Source organism: Stigmatopora nigra, chromosome 7 (assembly GCF_051989575.1).
Source record: "Stigmatopora nigra isolate UIUO_SnigA chromosome 7, RoL_Snig_1.1, whole genome shotgun sequence".
Classification (NCBI taxonomy): domain Eukaryota; kingdom Metazoa; phylum Chordata; class Actinopteri; order Syngnathiformes; family Syngnathidae; genus Stigmatopora; species Stigmatopora nigra.
The window spans coordinates 7,070,807-7,097,135 of record NC_135514.1 but is presented as its reverse complement, the minus strand read 5'-3'; the positions used below and the strand labels follow the sequence as shown (position 1 = coordinate 7,097,135).

Below are 26,329 nucleotides of genomic sequence, written 5' to 3'. Positions count from 1 at the left end.
TTAAAATACATGGATTATGAAACATGTCTTAAAATATATATTTAAATGTATTTCAGGTTAAAAACTTTAATTTTACTTTCACACTGGGTACCCTCAAGAGGCCTTTTCTAGCTGAAGCTCATTACACACACCAAATTGACCCTAGGTATGAGTGTAAGCGTGAATTGTTGTTTCTCTCTCTGTGCCCTACAATCGACTGGCCACCAATTCAGAGTGTCCCCGCCTCTGGTCCGAAGTCAGCTAAGATAGACTCCAGCACCCCCGGCACCCTAGTTGGGATAAAGCGGTTCACAAAATGAGATGAGACATTGGTATTATTTGTTTGTTTGTTGTTGTTAGTTGTGCACTAGGTAGTGAAGCTTTTAGTAGCATTGTGCTTGAATACCGATAATAACAAAAGCCTTGAATTCAATTGAAGTTAGTATAGTGTGCACCTTGCACGCTTGCTGGGTGCCGAGTCCGGTCCAAGCTTCGGAGAGACTCCGCCCATTTACGAGCGTCGGACACCTCCAGCACAACAAAGCATGTGCAGCTCTGCAACATTGCTCCTTCCCTGAACGTGCAGAATACGGGATTTTGCCCTTTTTTGCTTCTTCTTTCGGCTTTATCATTGATGCGCAGCCCACCCTTGGTGAGTCCAGATGTTTTGATTTCGCTGATGCAAAAGGCCTGTTGTTTATTTGGTTTCGTCGCACATTCGGCGCCATTTTCGTACTCGGATGGTTTAAATAGCCGCGGCACTGTGGAGCGACCTATCCCGCTCATATGTACGGCAGAAGTTCCCTATTAAAATCCCATGTTTGTTATATTTCAGCTAAGGCTTCTTTGGTTAAAAGTAGAAGAATTCATTGTGTTCTTTTGTTTTTTAGCAGAGTGAATGAACTCTTAGATGGAACATGACCACAAATCAAATGTAGTTGTCTGATGAACATGGCTTGGAGCGCTTTTTTTCGCCCTGCTTGAAATAGACGCATCTTTCATTATCATAATAGCGGGGATTATTCACGGTTCAAAGAATGCATTTAAAATTATATAATATTTTCTGTATAAAACCTTACCCCCCCCCAAAAAAAACAATAAAATTAAAATTGCCAAATTTGATTCAGATTGATTCAGTCTAAACATAAACAATTACAATTATTCCCCAAGCACATGTTTGACGTGCAGTTGTTCCTAACGCTTTCTTGAAGATGCCTCAGCCATTGAATTCAAATTTTCTGCTTGACTTGGTTTTAACCCAAGAGGAGGGGGTGTTATAACCCCCCACCCTCTCTTGGCACAGAGTGTAATAATATTTGCCTAACAGTCTCCACTCCATTGACGATACCGCTGGATAAATATAGTCTGATAATCTTTCATGAAGCTCACGTGTGGAGGATGAGGACGAGGCAGTCCCAGTTCATGTGGTTCACCCATCAGCAAGTGTAAACAATGAGTTTTAGAAAGGAAAATGATGGAACTCCATTGCTTGTGGGAGTCTCCAGTCTAGTGCTGAATCAGCAGTTGAGAGTGTGCAAGTGATGCTGAAGGATGTTTGAGGCTCGATTGTGTGAGAGTGAGGTTATTGAGGTCCCATAGGAGTGCTGCTTCTGTTAATCCTCTTTTGGGAGTTATGATGCGTTTGGGCAGTTCCAATACTCCTGGGTTGTGTTGACTAAACAAATTCGTTTTACACACTCATTTTCTGTTTAATAATTGAGGGTTTTACTCAATTTTCATTCTATTTCAAATGGATTATGTAGGAGCATCTATGTCATGTTTTGCACCATGGCGTGCACGATGGCATATATTTCTGGTTATTTTTTGATCCAAACGGCTCTCAATCTTGCAACTGAGGTTTGACTGAGCTGATGCTGGAAATGGTTTTTGAATCACTTACAGGAAAACCACACTAAATCAATCAGGCTGCTTTGACTATTTCCCATGTTGGTTCATGTTACACTATGGAGTGCTCTCCATCTGTTTGTGTATTGATTCATTGAGAACCGGGAGTGGATAGGTTAACACTGTAATAAACCTTCGTAACAGTGTACTTCATTTACAAAAGGCATCTTAGACTATCTCTGAAATGCTGTATCCTTTCACCATTTAGTTGTCCACTTTTTTTTTGGGTAAGTACTTGGTGGATTTCAGTGTTGGACAGCTTATTTTTTTACTTTAGAGTTGATGAATTCAATGGCTAATGGCTACCACAATCCAACCATCTCATATCATCCTAAGCTGTTGGATAGGGTTGTTGACATTAAGTGAAGAGCCAATCCAATGCAACAAGGCACGTGTTGGCACGTATGTTGACATGTGCGTACGTATTACTTACTGTATGTGTTTACTGATTAAGGTTAGATTTTAGAAGTGTTAGTGTCATCTGAGGGCAAATATCCTGGCTTTTAGCTAAATTTTCCCGATTTACTTGCTTTTTGTCAGATGAGCGGCGCTCAATTTTCCACTTATGAATCAGCACAACTGATTTTCTCTGTGTCTTCATCAGCTTTTCTCCATTGACTCAAGTTGCATATCCACTTGTAGTGCATCTAAATGCATGAATTCAATAAGATGGCCAGTGGAGGCAGTAAAGTAGAGATAATCTCACTTGGTGACTTGGGTCCGATTAACTCTAAACTCCAGCTAATTCCTTAAGCCTCCTCCTAGTGGCAAGGTAACATTCTTTACTTCGAATTGACAAGATAGTGTATGCTCAGAACATATGTCACCATTCCCTTCCATGTATTCATGTATACAGGAAAGGAAAAAATAATCGCTTGATTAGTATTTGTATGGACTATTTAGCCAAGTATGGATGCAAATATATAAATGTGCATATGCGTGCCATGTACTGCAAAATACTGTGATTATAAATAGACATGAGCTTGTCAGTAAAGGCTAACTAATGAGTCCAAGCATCCTGAGCACAAACATCTATTTTTATACCATACCAATTCCTCATTCAGCTCTGCCCTGTCACTTTATCGCAGCTGTGAAGCATCCCTGATATGATCTGAATCCAATCTACCTCTCAGAAACCTGCCTTAGGAAATAAAAAGAAAACCCTCAATTTAAAGGTCTGCTAGATGTTTGATTCCACTGCATCAAATTTCCATGACAATATTTCTGCTGGAGAATAAATTCTATTCACTCTTGCTAGAAGGTGACCTACTTCATCTATAATTCATCTCATTAGAGAGACTAATTATGTACTATCGAGGGCAGCGTTTGTCCTATTATGTGGCCGGGGCAGTTATTTTATTGGACCTAGAGTGCGTAAAAGAGAGGCTGTAGATGTAGCGAGGCTACTTTTGTTATGTCCATCAGTCAAGTGATGGAGGTTACCGTTGCTCAGCTGGCCGATAGCTGAGATGTTAGATCGGCAATACAAAATGGAGGAGACAGCAGGCATGAGCTCAGCTGGTCCATTAGAAGCATGTCTGCTTCCTGACAATCAGAATTGAGATGACAGAGCATTAAAAGACCCAGTGGATGCTGTGAGCACTGATGCATAGCTGCGTGTCAGTGTGTATTTGGTGACCTAGGGGAAAGGCCTATGGGGGGTCTCTTGGGGGGAAGGGTAGTCAGGATTAGTTGTAGAGTGCAGTGTAGTTATTGGTCACTGGACACAAACAATGGGAGGGCTAAAGAGGATTGTATTGTGTGTGTATGTGTGTATGTTCCAGTGTGTGTGTGTCTGTTTGGGTACCCCCCTTTTCTCCTGGGTACCCCCCTTTTCTCCATGCAGTTCCAACGGGAGGTGCATTCATGGTATATAAGGGCTGCCCTGTACATCTGGAAGATTGTCCGGCCCCTCTGTCTGCCTGCCTCGCATCGCCCCTCCCCCCTGAGTTCATAAATGGAAGGGAGGACCTTGATCCCATATTTGGGACATTAACACTGCAAAATGAGTCACCATTTAGTTGTAATTTAGTTCAAATGAGGTATATTGCCACCGTAAGGGAGCTACCTCATGATTGCATAATGCTGGCAGTTTATTTCAGATAGTCGAAGGCTTTAATTGGAAGTAAGACCTTTCTAAATGTGAGATCTGGCCTTGCGACAACCCCAACAAAATGTTTCCTAAACTGCAAGACACCTTTGGTCCAACTGTCTGTACAAATGCATTGAGTTTTGGGGACAGTTTGCATTTTAAGCATTCCAGCCTGTCTATTAGTTTTGAATTTGGACAGGTTAGGTGCTAAATACTTTCTTCTCACCATTTAGGAATTAAACAGTGAGGCTTTGATGAAAAAAATCAAAATAATTCATATTCTGTATTGAAATTAAATATTCAATATGCCAGTATGTTCCTGCAAAGCATAATTCGGTGGCATTTGAAATTAGTATGTTCACATTGTGCATTTTCCCCGACATCAAAATGTTTTTGTATGTTTGATGTTAGAGCTACATTGATTAGTGTATGATTTTGGTCCAGTTGATGAAAATGATGCTAATAGGCACCCTACACAATGTGGAATGCGTCTTTTGTATCCGCAAAATTTAATGAGTGTGTTGCAGACAGTGTTGTCAAATTGGACCCACTACCCAACAAGGAACCCCATTGTAAGGTTCTGTGCATGTGCGTGGATTGCAGGATGAGTGTGTAATCTGAATGTAAACAGTGGTTGACTGTACCTCTGAAATGGGAAATAAAATACAAAAATAGGAATTGCTTAATTTTCAAGATCAATTTACAGGAATTGCTTGGTCATTGATCGAAATGTATTATATGAATGAGTGGTATGAAGTGACAAAATGAGTGTAAAGTACCTTATTATAGGGCTAGCTCAACCATGACAATTTCAAATAATTGCCTTTTGGGGGTGTTTAGTCTCATATCTTGAACTGTTTTTCGTATATTGAAATGAAAAATTCACATAAAATCTTTTCGTAGTCCAAATATTTTTGTGTAGAAGCATTCCTAAGGATAGGTACCACTTTATTTGAAGAGTGAAAACTGAAAAATGGGTTTAATATTAAGACCTAGCTTATGTGTTTGCCAAACAGAATTACTCATGTTTACGACACACGTGATTATGGCCCAATGATCCTAATCTTGTTTATGTTTCAAGTGTAATGTTGTACACTGTCACTCTCTGATCGTCACTGTGATCTCTGTATGTTTCTGACTTGTTTTGATTTGATTTCATTTGTTTCCTGTTCTACACATCAGGGATTACCATGACAACAGAGGCAAGTGCCGTAAGCGAGGCGGACACTGAAGGCAAGCAGAAGGCGAGCACTGCTGAACCTGAACCTGAGAACAAGCAGAGTCCAGAGGCAACCGCATCTGAGCCAGTAGGGGAGCCGTCCAGTACTAAGGCAGAAGGACAGGCGCCCGAACCCGGCGCTGCCGATGCGACCTCCACCCCTGAAGAGGAGCAGCTGAAGCCTCGCACGCGAACATCGGCTGGAAAAGGCCTGTCTCGCCTCTTTTCTTCTTTCCTTAAACGCCGTTCACAGTGCTCAGAAGGTGAGGGCTTTGAGGCCGAGAAAGCAAAGGAGGAAAAAGAAGGAGAAGCTGCTGAAGTTGAAGTAAAGGAAGAAAAGAAGAAAACCGAAGAGAAGGATGCTCTCGTAGAGGACACAGAGTCCAAAGAGGTTGAGAAGAGTGAAGAGAAAGAGCCAAAGGAGGAAAAAAAGACAGAGCCGGAGAAACTAGAGAAGAAGGGCAGTAAGAAGAAAAAGAAAGAAAGCAAGAAGAAAACTGAGGAAAGTGACACTGCGAAAGTGAAAACCCCAGAGGAGAACAAGGAAGAGGAGCAAGAGAAGAAGAGAGAGGAGGACGAAAAGACAGAGCAAAAGGAGGAGGCTAAAGCAGAAGAGGCTGCAGAAAAAGAAGAAACACTTCCGGAGACAAAAGAAGAGAAGAAGAAGATAACTACTGAAGAAAAAGCTACTGAAACTGATCCCGAAACTAAGGAGGAAGAAAAGGCTGATAAAAAGGGAGTGAAGAAAAAGGAAAGAGAGGAAAGAGTCAAGAAAAAGGAAGAAGAGAAAGCGAGGAAAAAAGCAGAGGAAGAAGAAAAGGCCAAGAAAAGGGAGGAGGAGAAGGAGAAGAAGAAAGAGGAAGAGAAGGCAAAGGAGGCTGAAAAAGCAAAGAAAAGAGAGGAGGAGAAGGCTAAAAAGAAAGAGGAAGAGGAGAAGTCCAAGGAGGAGAAATTGAAAAAGAAAGAGGAAGAGGAGAAATCCAAGGAGGAGAAATTAAAAAAGAAAGAGGAGGAAAAATTAAAGGAGGCCAAAAAGAAAGAGGAGGAGAAATTGAAGGAAGCCCAAAAGAAAGAGGAGGAGAAATTAAAGGAGGCCAAAAAGAAGGAGGAGGAAATTTTGAAGGAGGACAAAAAGAAAGAGGAGGAAAAATTGAAGGAGGACAAAAAGAAAGAGGAAGAAAAATTGAAGGAGGCCAAAAAGAAAGAGGAGGAAAAATTGAAAGAGGACAAAAAGAAAGAGGAAGAAAAATTGAAAGAGGCCAAAAAGAAAGAGGAGGAAAAATTGAAGGAGGACAAAAAGAAAGAAGAAGAAAAATTGAAGGAGGACAAAAAGAGAGAGGAAGAAAAATTGAAGGAGGCCAAAAAGAAAGAGGAGGAAACCTTGAAAGCGGCTAAAAAGAAAGAAGAGGAGAAATCCAAAGAGGCTAAAAAGGAGGAAGAAAGGGCCAAGAAGAAGGCAGATGGTAAACAGCAAGAAGACAAAGGCAAGAAAAAAGAAAAAGTAAAAAAAGGAAAGAGAGAAAAGGATAAGGGGTCCAGTCAGACACGGGCTGCAGCACCAATTGCTGATCCAGAACCAGAACTTAAAACTGAGCCTGAAACTGAGCAAGCTCCAGATCAACACTCTCTCAGCAGTGCAGAGATGCAGGTTCGTGCAACAACTCAATGGTTACCGTACAGCATTATTATGACAATTCATGCTACTTCATTACCTCATATTGATTCTCCCTTTCTAATTCTTCCAGCCAGCTCCAGAGGAACCCAAGGAAGAAGTTGCAATCAAGGAGGAACCCGAAGAAGTAGCCAATGATGAAGAAGTTGCAGAGATTAAAGATGAAGATGTAGACGAAGAGGAGAAGGAAGCAAAGGGAGAAGAAAATCCCAAGGATGAAAAGTCTTCTGAAGAAAAGAAGACTGAGAAGAAGGGTGATGATGCTAAAGGCTCCAAACGACAGAAAACCATTCAGTGCAAAGTCACTTTACTGGATGACACTCAATTGGAGTGTGAGCTTGATGTAAGTGATCTCACGACATACTGAATGACCACTCTTGTTTTGGTTCATTTTTCTGATTGAACCCTTTTTTCATTCAGAAACACGCTAAAGGGCAGGAGCTAATCACTAAAGTGTGTGACAATCTCAACCTACTGGAGAAAGATTATTTTGGTCTAGCTCATTGGGAAACACCAAGCAACAAGGTTAGTTTCAAAATACAACAATCGTTTCCATGTTTATTTTTATTATCTTTGCCATTCTCACTCATTGATTTTCTTATTTGATGTTCTCATTTTTCTTTATCTGGAAATCAGTTTGTGGGTTTGAATAAATCAGACATTGTTATTTTATGCTCATGCATTTTTAAAACTAGCTCCTAAGTATGATGTCTACTAGATATGCTATGTTTCAATATTGATCCATATACAAGGCGCAGTGTCAGTGCTTTTGAGGAAATTGAAGTCTTTTAGTTTCAACCTTATAGTGCGGAAAATACGGTAGTACATTTCTTTGGAGTGAGTAATTGACAATATGTATTTTCCAGACATGGGTTGAACCTGCCAAGGAGATCCGTAAACAAGTGTCAGGTGCAGTCTACGAGTTTACTTTCAACATAAAGTTCTATCCTCCTGACCCGGCACAGCTTACGGAAGATCTTACAAGGTGAATTTCACTTAAATGTTCATGGTTGACTTTGACCACATTATATGTGAGGATAATATTTAGACTACAGAAAACTGTCACTAATGATCCTCTTTAACTTCTTAAGTGGTCAGAAAACAAGTTTTTTTTCAGAAGAAAAGGTAAACTACCCTGTTAATGTTTAATACATTTTACACTGGTCTCTTTTATAGGTACTATCTGTGTCTTCAGCTGAGGAAGGATATCATGAATGGAGTTCTTCCATGTTCCTTTGTTACCCTTTCCCTGCTGGGCTCTTACACTGCACAGTCAGAGCTTGGTGAATATGACACGGAGCTACATGGAGCTGAATACGTTAAAGATCTTAGTCTTGCTCCTGGACAAAGCAAAGAGCTGGAGGAAAAGGTGATGGAGTTACACCGAACATACAGGTAATACACTAGAAGATAAAATAACTTGTAGAATCGGAACTTGTTCACAAGACTTCATTCAGAACCCATCGCTTCTTTGTATGCCAGGTCAATGAGTCCAGCCCAGGCAGACATGCTCTTCCTGGAAAATGCCAAGAAACTTGCAATGTATGGTGTGGACCTTCACCAAGCAAAGGTAACAACAGCTCGCCAAACAATTACCATTGTATTGATTCATTTATTTGATAAGGGACAACACATATTAATGAACATATTTATATTCATGTTAATGAACATATGTATGTAAGATTGTAGCCATCGGTTAATTTCCATCTTTAGTCCCCTGTGTAGGTACAAGATAAACAACAACACCCTTTTTGGCTTTCTGTCCAATATTTTGGATTATTAGTGTCAAATTTGTTCGAAACACATGTCGAGTGAGTTGGAGCCATGAAAAGCGTTTTCTGCCCATAGCTGCAACATAACTATCCGTCAAAATGATATGCTTGTATTTTTCCAATACTGCAACTAAACTAAAATATTTGCGTGCCATTCATTTTGATTATTTTAGATTCCACCCAAGGTGGCAAAATGACAAGAAATAACACAACTTTATTTATAGCATGCATGTCTGTGCAAAATAGCACCAGGGACATTTTCGAAAATATTTAAATGTGATAATTGTACCACCAGGAAAAAGCATGCTGTAAAACCTCCTGTTCCAATTCCCCAACCCACTGCCCAATATTTTTAATGGAATAGCCCTGAAGTGTTGACACACGCCTACACCAAATCCCATAACACGGTGCAAAAAAGTTTCACTCCTGGTTGGTGCATGTGCACTTTCTTTCTGTCCTTTTGTACATTTGTGAACATTTTAAAGGAATTCTTCAAAAAACACATTGTTTCTTTGTTTGCACATATCTTTTCTTACCCTATTTGCGTTTTAAACCCTGTGAGATTGAAGGTCTTCACATGCATCCACTTAAATTTAAAAATAAATACTAAATACATTCAAAGTGATATTTAACTACATTACATCATGCTCTTTGAAATTGTGCCTCCCGGTGGACTAGTTTTGACAGCGCAGAATTTTGTAGTTGCAAATGGCACAATGACACGTGTTTGTGATGTTGCAGGATCTTGATGGTGTTGACATTACACTTGGAGTTTGCTCTGGTGGTCTGATGGTTTATAAAGACAAGCTGAGAATCAACCGTTTCCCCTGGCCTAAAGTTCTCAAGATCTCCTACAAACGCAGCAGCTTTTTCATCAAGATCCGGCCAGCTGAGGTAGAATATTAAAATTCTAATCCAGTACACACCTGCATACTTGGGGTTACCATTTCATAGGCTTTGGGAAGACAAAATTATTTGTAAACTCTTATTGGTGCATCATCCCTGCTTTACAATCGCTCACAACAATTCAATTATTAATCGTTGTTTAATTAATGCAGTTGCCCGACCACAGCACAGATTTTTAATTTCCTCCTCTATTGAATCAGACAAATTTGTAATTGTTTATCCTGACTGTGTCTTCTCCATATATTTGAAATGGTAGGTTGGTTATCGTTATAATTACATAATGTATACCTTTGTTTCTTTGTTCTTAAACATTGTTTTTAATTAATGTGACCTCCTACTGTATTAGTCCCATTACTTTAACTTATATATGTCTAATATAGTAGTCTTGTAGACTGAATTGGATTTAGAATATACTAATTCGACCTTGCTCCGGTGAAAATGTCATGCTTCATGCTGCGTGGTAGACTTATGTGATCAACTGAATCTGACCCTCTTTGACCCTGCTTTAATTGTTTTCTTGGCACACAGCAAGAGCAGTATGAAAGCACAATTGGATTTAAACTACCAAACTACAGAGCATCGAAGAAATTGTGGAAAGTTTGCGTCGAACATCACACCTTCTTCAGGTACGTACAAATTGATTTTTTTTCCCATTTTGAATGTCATGTCCTTCCCTAACAAACACGTCTGTCCTTTTCCTAATTGGCTAACCTGCAGCCTAATCCGTGAAATTGGCTTGTTGTCCAATTGACCAGTTGTAGTGCTCCCTGACCTCTGATTGAACTTTTCTAAAGGTCAAAGTTGTTACAGTTACACAACATTGCCAATTTTGGAATTCTTTGGCTGAGACCAGTGGCTCGAAATTTAAGAAGTGTGTTTCTGTCCCTCAGGGTTTCAGCTATCGAGCCTCCCTCGTCACGTCGTTTCCTCGTTCTGGGCTCCAAGTTCAGGTACAGCGGGCGCACCCAGGCCCAGACTCGGCAAGCAAGCTCCATGATCGACCGCCCTGCCCCTCGCTTCACACGCTCTGCGAGCAAACGCCTGTCCCGCAATTTAGATGGAGGTATGATCTGGAGCCATTTTTACCATTAAGTACAGTTAAAGAAAGATGTGCTTCGTCTGGTCCAACTGCTGTAGACCGCATTCTCCGGAACTTCACAGGATCAACCAGATCTGAGGTTGATGACTGGTCGTCCATACTTGCTTCAGAAACCCCCCACCCTGTACTCGGATATCTAGGTACCTGGAAATATGAGGGAGCTCCTCAAAACATTCACTGCGCTCACTAATGGCTATAGAGTTTGCTTTGCCATGTTTAACACCCTGACCTGATGGCAAGCATGGTGTCAATACCAGTGCAGTGAATAACTTTATTTTACCTGGCATGATCCCAGAGTATCTTTGCTCACTGCAAAAAAAAATACATTTGGCTGACTCTTTCAAGCTTGACTTCTTTTTTCAGCTCGTACTAAAGCTGAAGCTTTCTGTTTTGTTGTCCAATAACTAACGTGGATGCCGCCACGTGATGTAGAGGTTCATTCGCCTGACTCGACCATGTGGCCGTATGATTGTGAGTGTGGATGGTCATCTCTCTCTCTCTCTTTCTGTGACATATGGCAGACTGGCGACTAGTCTAGGGTGTAGTCTGCCTTTCGCCCGAAGTCAGCTGGGTTAGGCTCCGGCAACCCCTGCAACCATTTCGAGGAATGAATAAATGAATTAATGAGTGAATGAATGAATAACTACAGTGGCTTTACGCGCAGCATCTAACTTTGCTCTTGTTTTAGCAAACATCTCTGCTTCCATGACTTATAGAAACACTCGTGCCTTTAGTGGATATCGCATGTGCTAAATGGCCATGCTAGAGATTCATATCCTGCAGATTTCTCACTAACCTCTGCTTAATGGACTCACGGATATCTTGCTTAAATGCCTTTCATGTGGCTCAAAACACCAGGAAGCATCCTCACATATCGGTATCACACCATCATCTCTTTACAGCCATGGGTGAGTCTGAACGGACATTTATTCAGTCCAGGAATACTCAGGCAGGGATTCTGCCGTGGTGGGAGCTTTCATCTGAGGCCCAGCTACTGACAAGTAAAGAAGATCAATGGGCTACCTTGATTGAACGAAATCCCCCTTTTCCATTTTCTCCATCTTTTGATTTTGCAATGCAGCCAGGTATGAGAATACATGCTTGCTCCATTTTCAAGACCTATCCGATGTATAATTATGAACACAGTACCTTTTCTTTATTTGATTGTATATGGTGTCATTTCTCTTTCCTCTTTCATTGTCAGCTAAGCTTAGCTTGGCAAACACGAGCCCTATTGACAGGCTATTGCGACCAACACATGAAAAGCACCGTGATTGGTTCTTCAAGTTTGATCGAATTTCCAGCCCGTCATTGCATAAGCATGCCGATAAAGCTCAACCTGAGTTACTGTTGGATGGTATGAGTAGCTTACAGAAACTGTATATTTTTAATGAAACATAAAACATCATGTTTAGTGATCTCCACTACTTCTCCTCAATGCAGACCAGCTACAGGTGGAGGATGAGGAGGTTTTGTATGTCAGTGAGGAAGAATCGACAGAGGAGGAGGTCATAGAGAGGCTACAGGAGATGGCGATAATATTTGATAAGCTAGAAGAGATAGAAGACTTGGAAAGGAGACTGAAGAAAGTTAGAGATTTAGAAGGAAGGTTACAAGATGTAGAGGAGATGTCAGATAGGATCCAGGAAGTGATTGAAGAGGAACTAGGTGAAGAAGAAGTTGCCAAACTAAAGGAAGAAGAAATTCTAAAAGAAAGTAAAGCCATTGTACGAACTGTGTTAAAAAACTCTCTGATGATAGTGAACAAGATGGATGGAGGAGATGAGAGTGATGAGTTAGCGGAGCAAATAAAAGAGGTGTTTTTTAAGGACCTTTTAACTGACCAAGATGATACTGCGAAAGGAAAAATTGAGTATTTGTTGGATTATAGCCTGAGAGAGAAGCTAAGTCAGATAGAAGATGAATGGAAAGATGAGGTAGAAGAAAAAAATAGTCGTTCATCTGTCAATGTGTCTTCTCTGGTAGCTTATCAAAGTATGGTAAAAAGTAAGAAGAAAGTCGCTTTTGTGGATCAGACCCCAGAGAGGCTTGAGGCAATGGAACAAGCCCTTCTAAATATTGTAGTGGAAAAGAAATTACAACTAGACAAGGTACCATTGGAGACCGAAATGCTGCAGGAACGAGCCAGGAAGGAAGTTACAGAAGTTAGCAAGGTTGAAAATTCCTCTCAACTAGACAAAGATACAGATATATGGTCCGTACTGTTTGAAGGTCTACCGTACACACCTTTTGTCAAACCTGCAGGTACAGTATGAACTTGTGCACCGAGCATTTTTTTTCACCCGTCTTTGCTTCACAATAACCCTGGTGAAGCCTGTATTTATGTTAATGTATTCATTTGTGCATTTTAATTTGATCAGCCACATCAGTGAAACGTGTTGAGTTCAACGAGGGGGAATTTTTGTCTTCAAAATCGATAGTCGCACCAGTTGAGGAAAAAGGGGTCTTACTAGAAAAAACATCTGGCCAAGCATCACAACAGGCTTTTCTTGAAAGAGAAGATGACTGGTTTGTTTTGCTGGATGGCATTTCCAGATATGTAAAACCAGGTATCGCTATGTTCACTTCTCCTGCTTTCTCCCCCCTCCAAAACCCTCTTGCTTTGTCATTCTTTATTCTCATGAACACACTTTTTGCCCATATCAGTTTCCTTGAAGGATACAATCCAGATGGATGCAACAAGTTCGGTGCCTGTGGTTTTAAAATATGAGGAGCTTAGGGAGCTACAACTTGAAGATAGGGAAGAGGCTCCAACAGCTCTTCCAGAAGTTCAGCATCGGTGGGTGGAAGATGGAGATGACGACTGGTTTGTGCTGCTGGATGTTTTTTCCAAGCAAACCACTTATGTAGCACCAGGTATTGCGGAAATCCCTTTTGCTTCACAGCTTTGCTCAAAAACCATCACCGTCTGGCCTTGCTAGCATTTTTTTTCCTAAAACCCCTTTTGCAACGAGTAGGGTCTGAGGATTTAAATCTGCTTGTTGTAGCTGCTGTTGATGTGTCCCCTAAAGAAGATGTCTCTCTGACTGATGTGGCACTTGAAATGAGTGACCAACCTGTGAATGTGGTGGTGATTGACGAAACAGAAATGAATAAGTATCCATGCCAAAAGGATGTCACATTGCTGTCTCAGCGTGGAACAGAAATAGACGATTGGTTTTTGTTGCTGGCTCTTCCGAACAGAGTACCACTATTTGAGCCACCAGGTAGCGCTATCATACGTTATTCACAATTCACATCGCATCCACTGCTTTAATAACGTCACGTTTCTTTTTGTCAAGTGAACTTGGCTGGCTATGTTCAGTCTTATGCAGAACAGAGCATTTCTACTGCGGTTGAAGAAAGAGTACAAGTTGAATTAGATGAGATGCAAAAAGAAGAGGCTCCTCAAAAAATGTATCCCAAGCTAGAAATATTCTCACCCGTCATAGAGAAAGATGATGACTGGTTTTTACTGTGGGATATTGTCCCTAGAGAAAATGCCTTTGTACCTCCAGGTACCTCATCTTCCTTTAGTCTATTGTGCTTTTCACATCCATCACTACACCTTGAGAACTTAATTTTTCCTTCTACAATAGTTAGCAAACCAATGGCACCTAGAACCTATCCAGATGTTGGACCTGTTATTGAAGTTAAAGGCTTAGAGCTGAAAGAGCTACGAGTTGGTTTGGACCAGATGCAAGTGCAGCCATTACATCTGCAAAAAGAGAAAGATGATGACTGGTTTGTGGCATTTGATGCTATTCGTGATCAGGCAGTTATACTTCCACCACCAGGTAAACAGTTTGTGTGTTCACTGTTACTGCCAAGAAAACCTACCTGCTTTTGATTGAACGCTGACAGAAACTCATTCTTGTGACTTTCTCTACTTGTGCCAGATTGGTCTTTTGAAATTGCTTCAGCTTATAAGCCGCCAATTGACGCTGAAGTGTTAAACACTGAGACTAGGACAAGGGAGATGGTGATAATTGGTGAAAATACTAGACATGATGAGACACGACATCCGGAATCGAGACCAGTTACACGTGCATCAGGGAGAGAAGAACCAGATGATTGGATTGTATTGTTCCAACAACAAACCTTCCCAAAAAAGACAGCCATAGTACCATCAGGTAGCCATCTCTGAATGTATTATGAACAGTGTTTATATTCAACAAATCCAATTAATTTAAAATTATTTGAGTATTTCGTGCACCCATTGTAAATTCAAATCTCTGCTATATTTCTTTTTTGTCTGTCAGTTGGTGTGGTTGAGAGACTTGTTAATGTGGCCACAGTTAAAGCAACAGAACAGAAATCCGCCATAAAAGAAGTGGGATTGCCATTTAAGTTAGTTGAAATCAAACGAGAGGTGGATGATGACTGGTTTGTGTTTTTAGATGCAGTAAAAGTACCAGGTATGTTATTTTCATCACAGGAAGCTTGGGATTTATTCATTTTACTTTTCATTTCACATTTTCTGTTTGTATATGAGAAACAGAGATCGTGTTTTGTGGCTAAGCTTGAATTTACTTGTGTATTTTTTTGTGTTCAGCAATTGTTGCTGAAACTGTCCAAAGGTATCCTGGTGTAGCACGATCTAAAGCTTTCACAGAACAGAAATCCTCAATGAAAATTACTGCAGTGGAGCGGGTGGGGGTGCAAAATGTTTTGCAGCAACAACCATGTCAAACAGAGAGAAAGATAGAGGATGATTGGTTTACTCTTCTAGATGTGGCTTCTAAGAAAACAGGTATAACCAATCGGGCTCATTCATTACCGTGTTGGCTTTTTGTTTGGCTGCATGGATTTCTGTTGCTCAACTTGAGTATAAATCGCTGATCATAAATGTATTTATTGTATGAAATTAGCTCCCATCCCTGAGCGCCTCAGCTTTATGGGAGAAGTTTCAAAAGTCGTAACACCTGAGACGAAACCCAGGATTGGTATTTTCGAGAGGAGACCCCAGTTTGAGAAACAGATCCAGGAAGAAAGACGGCCCTTCAAGCATACGCATGTCAATGACGATTGGTTTGTGCTCCTAGATTTTGGTCCCAGAAAGTCAGGTATTCTGCCTTTTATACTATGTGCAACTTGCACATGAATTTTGCTTTTTTCACACCTGCTTATTAACATCAAGTCAAGATGTGTGGCTGTGACATTAAGATATCCAACTGAAGATGGTTCTTCGGACTGAAGACCAAAATCTCATTCTTTCAGCTTTGTAGCACAATGCTTCCTAACAAGATTTATAATACAGCTCTTTTGGCATTTGTATTTGGCGTTTTTTTTTTTTTGCATTTGTTCTACCCAAGATGTCAGTGGAGAAGAATTCAAGGTACTTAGTAAGTACACTGTACTACACTATGAGCTTTGTTTAGAGGTGTGCAATGATTATATGCAGCAGTGTGGCAGAGTGGAATTTGTGTGTTATTCCTTAGACACGCTTTCCATCAACATTGATTGATTTCTTTAACAAGCTCCCTTCCACTTTGTCTTTAATGTGTTTAGTGGTGGTCCCGCAGAGAAGTGCACGTCCTGTTAGTGCTCCAGTCTTCTCTCAAACTGCTCTGGCAGAGGCTGGAATTCCAATGGCACCCTTCGATCAGCCACAGACCTCCACTCCAATTAGGACAGGCATTAAAGAGGAAAGAAAGCTCGAGGTCACTTTAGAAGGTGTTGAGCCATCAAAAACAGAGGTAACCATTTCATTTTCACATTTACCGTGTTTTATCAAAATTATGATATTTTTATTCATTTAAAAAGCCGGTGTGTCATTCAATTTGTCATTAAGTGTGTGGAAAAAACAATGCAATTGAATGAATTGAAGGAATTGATTAGATTTTTTTTAATAAATACAAAATAAATTACCGAGCAGGTTCTATTTTCTGAACTACGTCTCTTGCTGCTGTAGTCAGCAGTATGGAGTGACCAGGGAACTGACCCCTCACTGACAGTTTCCATCAATGGGGACATTCAGGTTAGTGTCAGACTCCAGTTTCCATTCAAGACAACCAGTGACAGGTATGCTAACTTGTCTCCCTCTCTCCTCGCAGTCTGAGGTGACGAACAGAGAGATGGTGCAGTTGCGAAAGGTCAGATTCTTAGCCGTGTGTGTCATTTTTCCATTTCTGATGACGGATTAGCTCTCGCTAAAACAATACTTTCATCTTCCTATATGTACATCCATATAGCTAGCCCATATTATATTTAAAGCATCAGCAGTTCATTGGTTAGAACATCCAAGAAATCATATATATAGAATATGTGCAAGCCATAAGGACTGACTATTTCCTCATAATCGGACACAGTGTGCAAAAATATATATCCTCATCGCATGCCGTTACAATATTTTAAATGCATTTGCATGGTTTCACTGTGCACGTAATATAGGGCATGATAACCAATGTTTTATTTCCACTTCTGTCATTGCACATGCTAGTTTCATTATTTAACATCAAACTCGAGAACTTAAACCTTGGGTGTTTATCATTAGCCTAAGCCATTAGCCTCAAAATATGTTGCATGTTTACTTTTTGCAGTTTCTTATCTTTATTTTTTCCTCCCAAATTAACATTTCAGAATGTTACAGTGTGCATGAGCGACTTGTAGCTGTTTTTAGAGAAAACTGACACCCTTACACCTCCCTTTTTGTTCTGTTCATTTTTCACAGAAAAGGGATAAGAAAATTGAGGGTGACTCAATTTATATGAGGCATAGCCTTTTAATGTTGGAGGTTTGTATCCCTACTGGAAATTGTCAGTCTTTCGCTTTGGTTTCTTGCTATTTGGTGCATTGGCTGCTGTTTCATATCACGCTTGCATGATGGCATTCAGCATATCCAATTATGTATGTAGATTACTAAACAAATGTGTGTTTGTAGCAATTCATTTGCTCGAGGAGTGTGAAGCTGAGCGAAAGGCTTCTAGCAGTAAGGCTCCTCTTCACGTCATTTCCAGTCATGTGCAATGGGGGCTGTTAATCTGTCAGCCTGAGTTAGAATTTTAATGCTGTTTAAACCAACCTGGTGTCTTTCATAGATAGAAATGAAATATCTGAGAATAATTTAGACCAGCGGTACCAAATAAGTGATCGATCAGTGCATCTCAAAGATTGTGTCAGTTGATCGATGTTTGATGAGGTCTGCTAGTACATCATTCTTTGCTATTGGATTTGGCTTTTGATGAAATTGACATACTGTTAAACAAGAGATGGAGGACCTAATGTCAGAAAAAAACCCAAAAAAGGATTTTTGAAATGCGTATTGGCAGACATGAGCAAGTGACAGCACAGTGACCTTGAACAAGTATAGTATATTACTAAAGGGCATTCCGCTATTTGAATTTAGGATGAACAGCTGCCAGTTAATGACAAAACCATCAGATATTTAAGAATGCTATTCGTTCAGGAAAACGCCGACCGAGAGACGTAATTTCAAAACATGACAATTCCATTGTTTCTTAAATTACAAGTTTGAAAGGTGTATTACTATGAACAAAATGTGTTTCTTCTATTGATCTTGTTTTTTCGGATTGTTAAAAAGTTCTGTTTTTGTGTCACCTTGTATATTTTTGTGTATGGTGAATATGGCATATTTGATCTGTATTCAATAGATGGAACATTAGTGAGCAGAAAAACAGGCTGCTCATGTATTAACAAGTTTTAAAAGCAGATATTTAAAATTTACTTTTGCTTTGCTTTTTTGCCGGGAATTTTTGCTTTATAACTAATGCTTTAAGTCATTAACCCGTTTTCAAAACTATGAGCCTGAGTGGTAAAACGCTCAGGAAAAGCTATTTTCCTGTGCAGCTTTTGCAGTTTTCCTCTTCATCCTGATGCTGTCTAATTTTACCGTATTACCCAACTGTGACATTTTTTTCCTACTATTTAGCCATCAAATTGAATCTAATTTCATTTGATGTGATATTCAATGAAATCATCCATTTTTAATTAAGCTTGCCCTACATATTTGTTGCTCTGTTTTCAAAGATTTAATTTGTGGACAATTAACATTAAGTTGCTCTCCGCACTATCCATATAGATCAACTTGATGCTAAATGTTGATTCATTATTGTTTTATTGTATACACGTATATCAATCAGCGACTTGCTTTGACTACAACTTCCACTTCCTGGCTCACTGATTTGCAGTCTTGCAGATTTTTTTCTCTCATTTTGCTTTGCTCTAAAGCTATTTGCTTTGAAGATTTACACGTGGACAAAACTGGTAGCCTTCTGCTAATGAGAGAAAACCTCCAATGGTCAATTAAATCACTTGAACCTTACAATTGCAACCATAAATTAAAATCTAAATGAGCCTTTATGTTACAATTTTTATTGAAAACAACTTTTACAGATCTAAGTATATATTAAGTGAATGTGGCTTATTAAAAAGTTCCGATTTTGACATACACTTTCAAAGGAGATGACTAAGACAAAGGCATTTGTATATTCTGAAGTGTCCTTCTTTGAACCCCGATCGAAATCCCAGTGAACATCTGTGGCAGGAGCTGAAATTTGGCATCTGGAGTGCACAGCCATCAAACCTGAGACATCTGGAGCTGTTTGCTCATGCGAAAATGTCTTAAAATATCTCTGAACAGGTGCAGAAATCTCAGTGGCACTTGCACAAATTAAATCATTTGATTGCACTGATTACCTCAAAAGGTTGTGCAGTAAAGTATTAAGTCATTTTTTGCCAATTCTCCTTAAAAGTAATGGCTGATTGTGTTTAATATTCCAGATTCGTTTTGTAAATGTGTTGTTTTATTTGTAAATTTCAAGTCATTTCAGTGACCATTGGGGGGTTTCATTTCATTGATGGAGGGGTACCAGAATTTTATTCACTTGTTTATAATTGTGTTGGAAAATCATTGCGTTATTTAGAAATGTAATCAAGTGAACAAATGTATTAATAGTTTCTGATTAATTTTCTTTTTTCTTCCCCATACTTTTGATCAATTCCTTATTCCCCACTTTCCAAATTTCTCTCCCATTCTGCTACCTGCTTCCACTTTTTTGTTTCTTTTTGTAATTTGGCTACCTTCCACCTACATTCACTCTCCTGCCCTTCCTCCCTCCACCCGGCCTTTCCCTTTGTAGGAGTTTGATAAACCTCAGGAGGACCTGCTCAGGCATCACGCCAGTATCAGCGAGCTAAAGAGGAATTTTATGGAGGCTGTTCCAGAGACCAGGCCCAACGAATGGGACAAGCGCCTGTCTACACACTCACCATTGCGTACTCTTGGTGTTAATGGTCAGCCCGGTGCAGATGGGGTAAGTCTCCTATGCAAAACAACAAGACACAAAATCGCACAGAAAAGAGAGACACGTACACATTGAATACAGACATTTTGTGCATATACTGTATGCATGTACCATATCATAAGATGGCAAACATCTATACATAGCTTAACAGGTTGGTGTTGTTGTATGTGCTTGGAAAGCATCAATTAATTGTGTGGTGTTGTCAATGTGCAAGTTGTTTGACTTTGAATATTTGACCATATTCCACCTGAGCAACTGACTAAAATGACATAGTAATTGATGAGGGTCCTCCTGGTTGCTTCCTTAGTTGTTTGACATTTTGATGGTAGCGGACTGTGCGTGCATGTTCGGTCCTATTTGTGGCAAGAGCATGTAGTGTGAAGTACACGCATGATCTTATGAACAACGGAGGTTGTACTGGTTGAATTGTCTCTGCACTTGTATATTCTCACTCAGTCAGATGTCTGACGAGGCATCTATGGGTTTTCGTCCATGTGCTTCATCGCACATGCATCAGATCTTTCTGACATGTCCACATCGCATGCTGACAGACATGAGGCATGGCAATGGGAATTGAATCCCCTCCCAACCCTCCTCTTGCTGGACAATTTGCACGTTCCCACAATGAGCAAAGTTTACCTTCCCTGTTATCGTTTATACTTTTTCTGCTACCATGCCTATTTTGCATCCTTTCCTCTTCACGTTGCATTCTAATTTCACAGCTTCTTTCTCCAAACTTTGCTTGTTTCTGATGGGAAGTCTGTTTCACAACTGTGCTAGATTTTTTTGCCCTTGAAACACCATAGTCAATAACAAAACCACGGAATTAATGGCTATTCTGATTTGTCAAATTAAACCCATTTCGTCTTAGAAATGAAAAGTTCCTTCTGAGCCACAAATCTATTTTTGTGAAGGTAGATTCCACCTTCCAATGAATATTTTTAATATTACGATGGAAAATCACAACATTATCACAAATATAGTCAAATGTAATTAGTTGGATGCAGTAAAAAATTAAATCAACTCAAGAAGTGCATGTTAAAATGCATGTGGTAGATATTCCATGCCTGGAAATATCGGATCAATCAAAAACTTGCCATGTTGTTGCCTAAATTTAAAAAATTGAAATACTGACATTTGGCATTTGTGCAGCTTCAATGGCCATCAAAACTCCTCCCTCTCATCTCTCTCCCCTTGCTCCCCACCCCCTTCAGTTTGTCACCCGCCTCCCGCGCGGCCCCCTGCTAGACTTCTACTCCAAACGCAGCTGAGGGGCCGTCTGGATTCTGTGGAATTCCCACACTGGCGTGAGTGTGACCTGCGGAGACAGAAACCATTCACCTTCCCATCTCGTTTTCTCTTCTACGTCCTCTCTGACATCACCGTAGCATTCCTCATTTCCTCACCCTACGCTCCACTTGAGAAACTGCCATTTCTTCTTTCGTCGTGGATCCAGAAATTCACCTTTTTCCCTTTCTCAACACTTTACCATTTCCTAATCAGGCTTATTAAAACTAGATTTAATTCAGCACATTCACATCTTTCCTGACTTTCTGGTTTTTTTATTCATTAAATTATATTACTTAACATATCTTTTACCTACTTTTATTCACACTGGGAAATACAGACTTTTGACAATATTTGAGATGATCGGTGAGGCATTGGTGTTTTTAAACTCGGATCTTGATGAAACATTCTTGAAGATAGCTATTAATTTTGGTGCTGTATATTGAGACATTCATTTAAAAAAAATAATATTAACAGCATGTTATCCTGTGATGAGAATCTATCTACAAGGCAGCTAAATTGTAATACTTCAACCTGTTTTTATCTTGGACAAGGCAGATTGTAGCAACTGCATGGGTACTTTTGCATGACCAAATAATAAAAACATTTCATTTATACATCACTGGTCGTGTATTCATGCATTTTGTATTCTGTTTTGAGTATCCACATTTCAACATGCTTATTTTAATTTATCTATCTATCCAAGTTAAAGAAATGTTACTGAAAGAAGGGGGAAAAACGTTTCACATTTTTAAATAGTATTTGCAGAATGTTAATTTATTATTATTAATATATAGTTTATTTGCTTGAATAATTTTACATTATAACATTTTCATCATGAAATGCTCACTTGGATAAAACTTATTTTCCCCTTTAAAACAATGCATAAGAGACCAGTGTTTGAAAAAAGCTGCCAAATTCTCTGAGCTGGACAAAGTATTTTTAATGACAAAACTGACTTTAAATAACTCTGCCAGAGCACTTGTGCTTGTCTGCTTTAACAGCAATGCTCAGGCAGGAGCAATTAGTATTCTCTACCGAGTGGATAAACCTGAGTAGAAAACACTTTTCTACCTATAACTGCACAGTATTGTTGATATTTGCTACCCGCCATATACAAAAGGAAGCATTTTGGACCTAGCATAAGGGATGTACTATTGCTGTACACACGGTATAGTCATATTCCGATCATTTAAATGGATTGGCATTTTTTCCTTTTCTTTTAGAGCATGCCCATTAGTTCCACGTGCAAAGGTCGAGAGACCAAGGCTGTACTTGAAGAAAAGTCCATGAACAAGCCCATTTCCATTGTGAACTTTGGTCATTGTGCCATGGTTCCTAGAACTGCTTTTGACAAGTCATGCAATCAGGAAGCTCTTGTGGTAATTGAATCCTCCATGGTGCCTGTGGTAGAGGTGCAGAGGGTGCAGCTACCTCCCTCTGTCAAGCCCAGCAGTAAATACTTAAATGAAACCCACAAAGAAGACTCTTCATTTCCCAGACATTTGGAACAGTCTGGGAATCTAGTTGGATCTTCCCCTGCTTCCCATTTCAGAAGCTGTGCTCCACAGGTCACACGCAGCTTCCAGGTAGCCTCGTCTCCCCCTACGGGTTCATTCTTCTTTAAATCTTTGGGCTATTTCAAAGTTTGCCAAATGTGTGATGATTTCTACTTGCAAGGATGTGGAATCATTGGTGCTCTGGGCTCTGAGATATGGCAATGCTCTCTATGATGCCACGAAACATCTGACTTTCATTTACCATCTTGGTTTTTCTGTCATCTTTGCTCATCTCTGGGACCCTGCCTTTACATTTTCTGCTTTCCTTTTGTGGTGGAGGAAAGGAAATGATTCCTAAAGATGTTTCATTGTCAATTGGGCATAAATGCATGGTGTGAATGGTTTGCTGTGGATTTCAAAGTGTCTGTTTAAAACAGCCACTCACGGGGCTATGCTCCTATTCACAGCCCCCTCTGGTGCAGACCCAGACAGTCACCATCACAGCTGTCCCCAACTCCTTAAGCAGTGGCATCTCCACCACAGAGGTCCCTATCGTTCCAACCACGACCGTCACCTACGAGTGTGCAAAGGTAGGGGCTGCAAGCGCCAGCCTTGCCTATTTTTGTTCCTTGGGTTGTCAATTAGTTGTCGCTTAGAGGTCCGGCTAGGAATAGGCAGGCCGGGCGATGAGCCCCGTTCTCAATGATGCTTTTAAAATCATACTTCCCACTGTAATTTGTACAATGAATGTAAATTTGTTTATTTCACTTTTTGTCTGCACTTGGCTGTGTTGCCAACATAGGGCAAAACTAATACCTACTTTGATGTCAAATGGTTGACAAGCACTGTGTGGAGCCACAGAGAAATTGCACACAACAAAAAGTCAATTGATTCAATATTTGGACCAATGAAGTGCAGCACATTTACTCTTACTCGCTTATTGCACACTGTTGGTAGCTAGAGTTAGATACTTTCTTAAATACAAGACAATACGCAGATGGACTATTTGGTGGATGTCCACAGAAGTATATTTTTATTAAGAGGCCTCCTTTTTTCTAGGGTGCCATTGATGGGACAGAAGAGGACAAAGAAAACACAGAGTCCATGTCTCAGACCTCAGAATCCACCAGTGGCACTACCATAACTACTACGACCACACACATCTCAAAGGTCAGCTGGACACTTTTGTTTATTTTGCTTTTATTTTTTAATTAACCCTAACCTTTCTCATTATTGGCTATATTTCTTAAAACCAGATTGTGAAAAGTGGCTCTACAGAGACTCGTATGGAGAAAAGAATTGTCATAACTGCCGACAGTGACGTCGACCAAGATAAGGTACAAAATTTAGGCCGTTAAGTTTTCTTCTAGTAATAATTGGCTTTCAAATTTAAAGCACTTTTATCATTTTAATATGTGGATGAAGGCAAATCAGTCAGATGTCTACACAATTAAAATACGGAAATATGGTGTCTTTTTTGCTGGCATAGCCGCATCAAGGAAATCAGCAAACTGAGCATTCTCAACCATTGTTGCACAAGAAAACCACAACTTTTTTCATTTAAAGCAGAAGATGTGGGGAGGGGGATTTAGGCTTAGAAAAGCACTATCTTTGCTGAAAACATTCAAAGGGCTATGTTGCATGTCTTTGCTAGTAAACTAGTTCCAAATTGGACTGACAATGCAATGGCAAACAACCAACCAGATCAGGGTGCTTATAACTTCTACCAGCTAGGTATTTTATGAATCTTCAGCAAATGTCCACTTGGCCCATTCCTCAAATAATGATGGTTTGCCCTTCACCGAATTTGGTCATTGTCTTTTGCAGGGCAAAGATGGCGGCGCATCCGCATTGTAACTGTCGCCCCACCAGCAGCTACTCCTTTGATCTCGGACACCCCTTGGTCAGAGTGCAGCACTCAATACACACCGACTTACCCACTCTTAACGCATGCACACACACATATTTCATGAATGTGCACCATGTAGCAGAATCCAAGTAGATTGTGTTTGTTTTTTTTCTCTTTATGGTTTGAGCTATTCCTAGAAAGTTAGAGAAGGGCTGCACTGTGCTGATCTAACCTCACCTCTCAGATCCACATCCATTGTTTTTAAACCAATTTCTCTATCCCACCAGTTGTCGCGTATATGTTTGCTTTTAAATACGTCAACTTACCTTCTTATTTTTATTTGTTGTTTCACAAATGCACTGTTTCAAAGTTAATATCCATTGTCAGTGTTCTTTCCCTTGGTACTACTTAAATGTGGAGTCTACTCTTAAGGGAATTTTTCTGTCCTGTTGACTATTCATGCATTACATTCAAGAAAAGATGATGTGAATTAAGTATCACATTGATTATTGATTAATTAGGATAATTTTTGGTTTTGCTCAGGAAAATTGACCAAAATTTCCTTCTTTTATGACCAGCCGACAACCTGTAGCCTCCAAGTTTTTGTAAAGTTTGAATTAATCTATTTTGACATATTTCAGGAGTTTATAGGTTAATGCTTTTATAGTGCTTGTACAAATTGAAATTTTTAAATTATTCCAAGCCCCCACTGATTTTAAATTGTGCTTTGACCAAATTTGAGACATCCATTGTAGACCTTCTTTTTTTTTTTCTTCCTCAATTTATTTTGACTTCAATTCCTTTCTGTGCAACACCATGTTAACCAGCTCGCCATTCATTAGCCGTGGTAACATTGTGCTTCCCACAGCCATTCAATTGAAGTCATTTGGCTGAAGCACGTTTAAAACATTGGTCTGTTTCTCTCAGGTTTTACTGTACTTCTTCGCAAGGCCACAGACTTCGGCCGGAATGTATGAGGAATGTCCGCGTAGCTATCGTTCCTTACTCTAATGTACATTCATATTTAGCCATGTGAAGTGAATACATTGAAAGAACCTGTTCTCATGAGAATTTCAGAATTTATTTTAGAGTCAGGTTTTCATGATTCGGAATGTTCTCCTGACCAATAGCCCTCAACTCTCTCTCTCTCTCTCTCATTTGCATTTATGGGAAGATACATTTTACGTTGAGTTATGGTGACTCTAATGTCGCTGTAGAACAGTCAAATCTGACCGGATATTACGATTATGAGAACACGTTGCGTTGTTGGCTTATCTAGCAAGTAAAGCGCAATTGGAAGGTGAAGGCAGCTGTCCTGTTAAATGTGGCTTTTTTTGCCATAGAGCACATTTTTTTTACATGTTCTACTATACAGTAACTTATTTGTAAAGTAGCAACTGTTTTATGTGATTTGAGGTACTGTGATGTTTCAAGGAAAAAGCTGCTTTCCAAGCTTCTATTTAGAGATGTCACAAAGTTTATATCAAGAAAGTTTGTAAAGCCTTTTACCACATAGTCCAAATAGATTTGCTCTCACTTGCTGTCTAATGTACTTTTTTGTAGAACATAGAATTTGTCGAACACACCTGGCCCTTTTTAGATCGCGTGATTCTTAGTATTGTTTGCAGAATTGGTAGCTACAACAACAGCAACCTCCCCAGCAACATGGGATAAATAGATTTTAGATGGCAAAAAATATTGTTTCTTGGTGATTCTTCTTTGTCTTTTATTAAAAAAAATTACATTCAAACAAGTTCGATTCTGCCTCTATTTTCGCTTTATAC

The 26,329-nt window shown here is 39.7% G+C and overlaps 2 protein-coding genes across 2 annotated transcripts; both read left to right on the top strand.

Moving 5' to 3' along the window:
• The first annotated feature begins 474 nt into the window (after positions 1-474).
• LOC144199116 (uncharacterized) lies at positions 475-7,234 on the top strand. Its single transcript, XM_077720522.1, has 3 exons — positions 475-631; positions 5,159-6,843; positions 6,941-7,234. The coding sequence occupies exons 2-3, from the start codon at positions 5,167-5,169 to the stop codon at positions 7,232-7,234; spliced, it is 1,971 nt and encodes a 656-aa protein (XP_077576648.1). The 5' UTR covers positions 475-631; positions 5,159-5,166.
• Positions 7,235-26,298, top strand: LOC144199115 (uncharacterized). The gene is made up of 30 exons (XM_077720521.1): positions 7,235-7,246; positions 7,288-7,392; positions 7,734-7,852; positions 8,044-8,262; positions 8,350-8,437; positions 9,381-9,533; positions 10,074-10,171; positions 10,436-10,608; positions 10,650-10,784; positions 11,547-11,729; positions 11,849-12,001; positions 12,088-12,909; positions 13,026-13,214; positions 13,312-13,521; positions 13,653-13,871; positions 13,947-14,162; positions 14,244-14,441; positions 14,544-14,777; positions 14,907-15,062; positions 15,200-15,397; positions 15,516-15,710; positions 16,156-16,343; positions 16,559-16,624; positions 16,701-16,739; positions 17,318-17,380; positions 19,746-19,919; positions 23,164-23,286; positions 23,756-23,866; positions 23,953-24,033; positions 24,524-26,298. The coding sequence occupies exons 1-30, from the start codon at positions 7,235-7,237 to the stop codon at positions 24,551-24,553; spliced, it is 4,950 nt and encodes a 1,649-aa protein (XP_077576647.1). The 3' UTR covers positions 24,554-26,298.
• Positions 26,299-26,329: the final 31 nt, after the last annotated feature.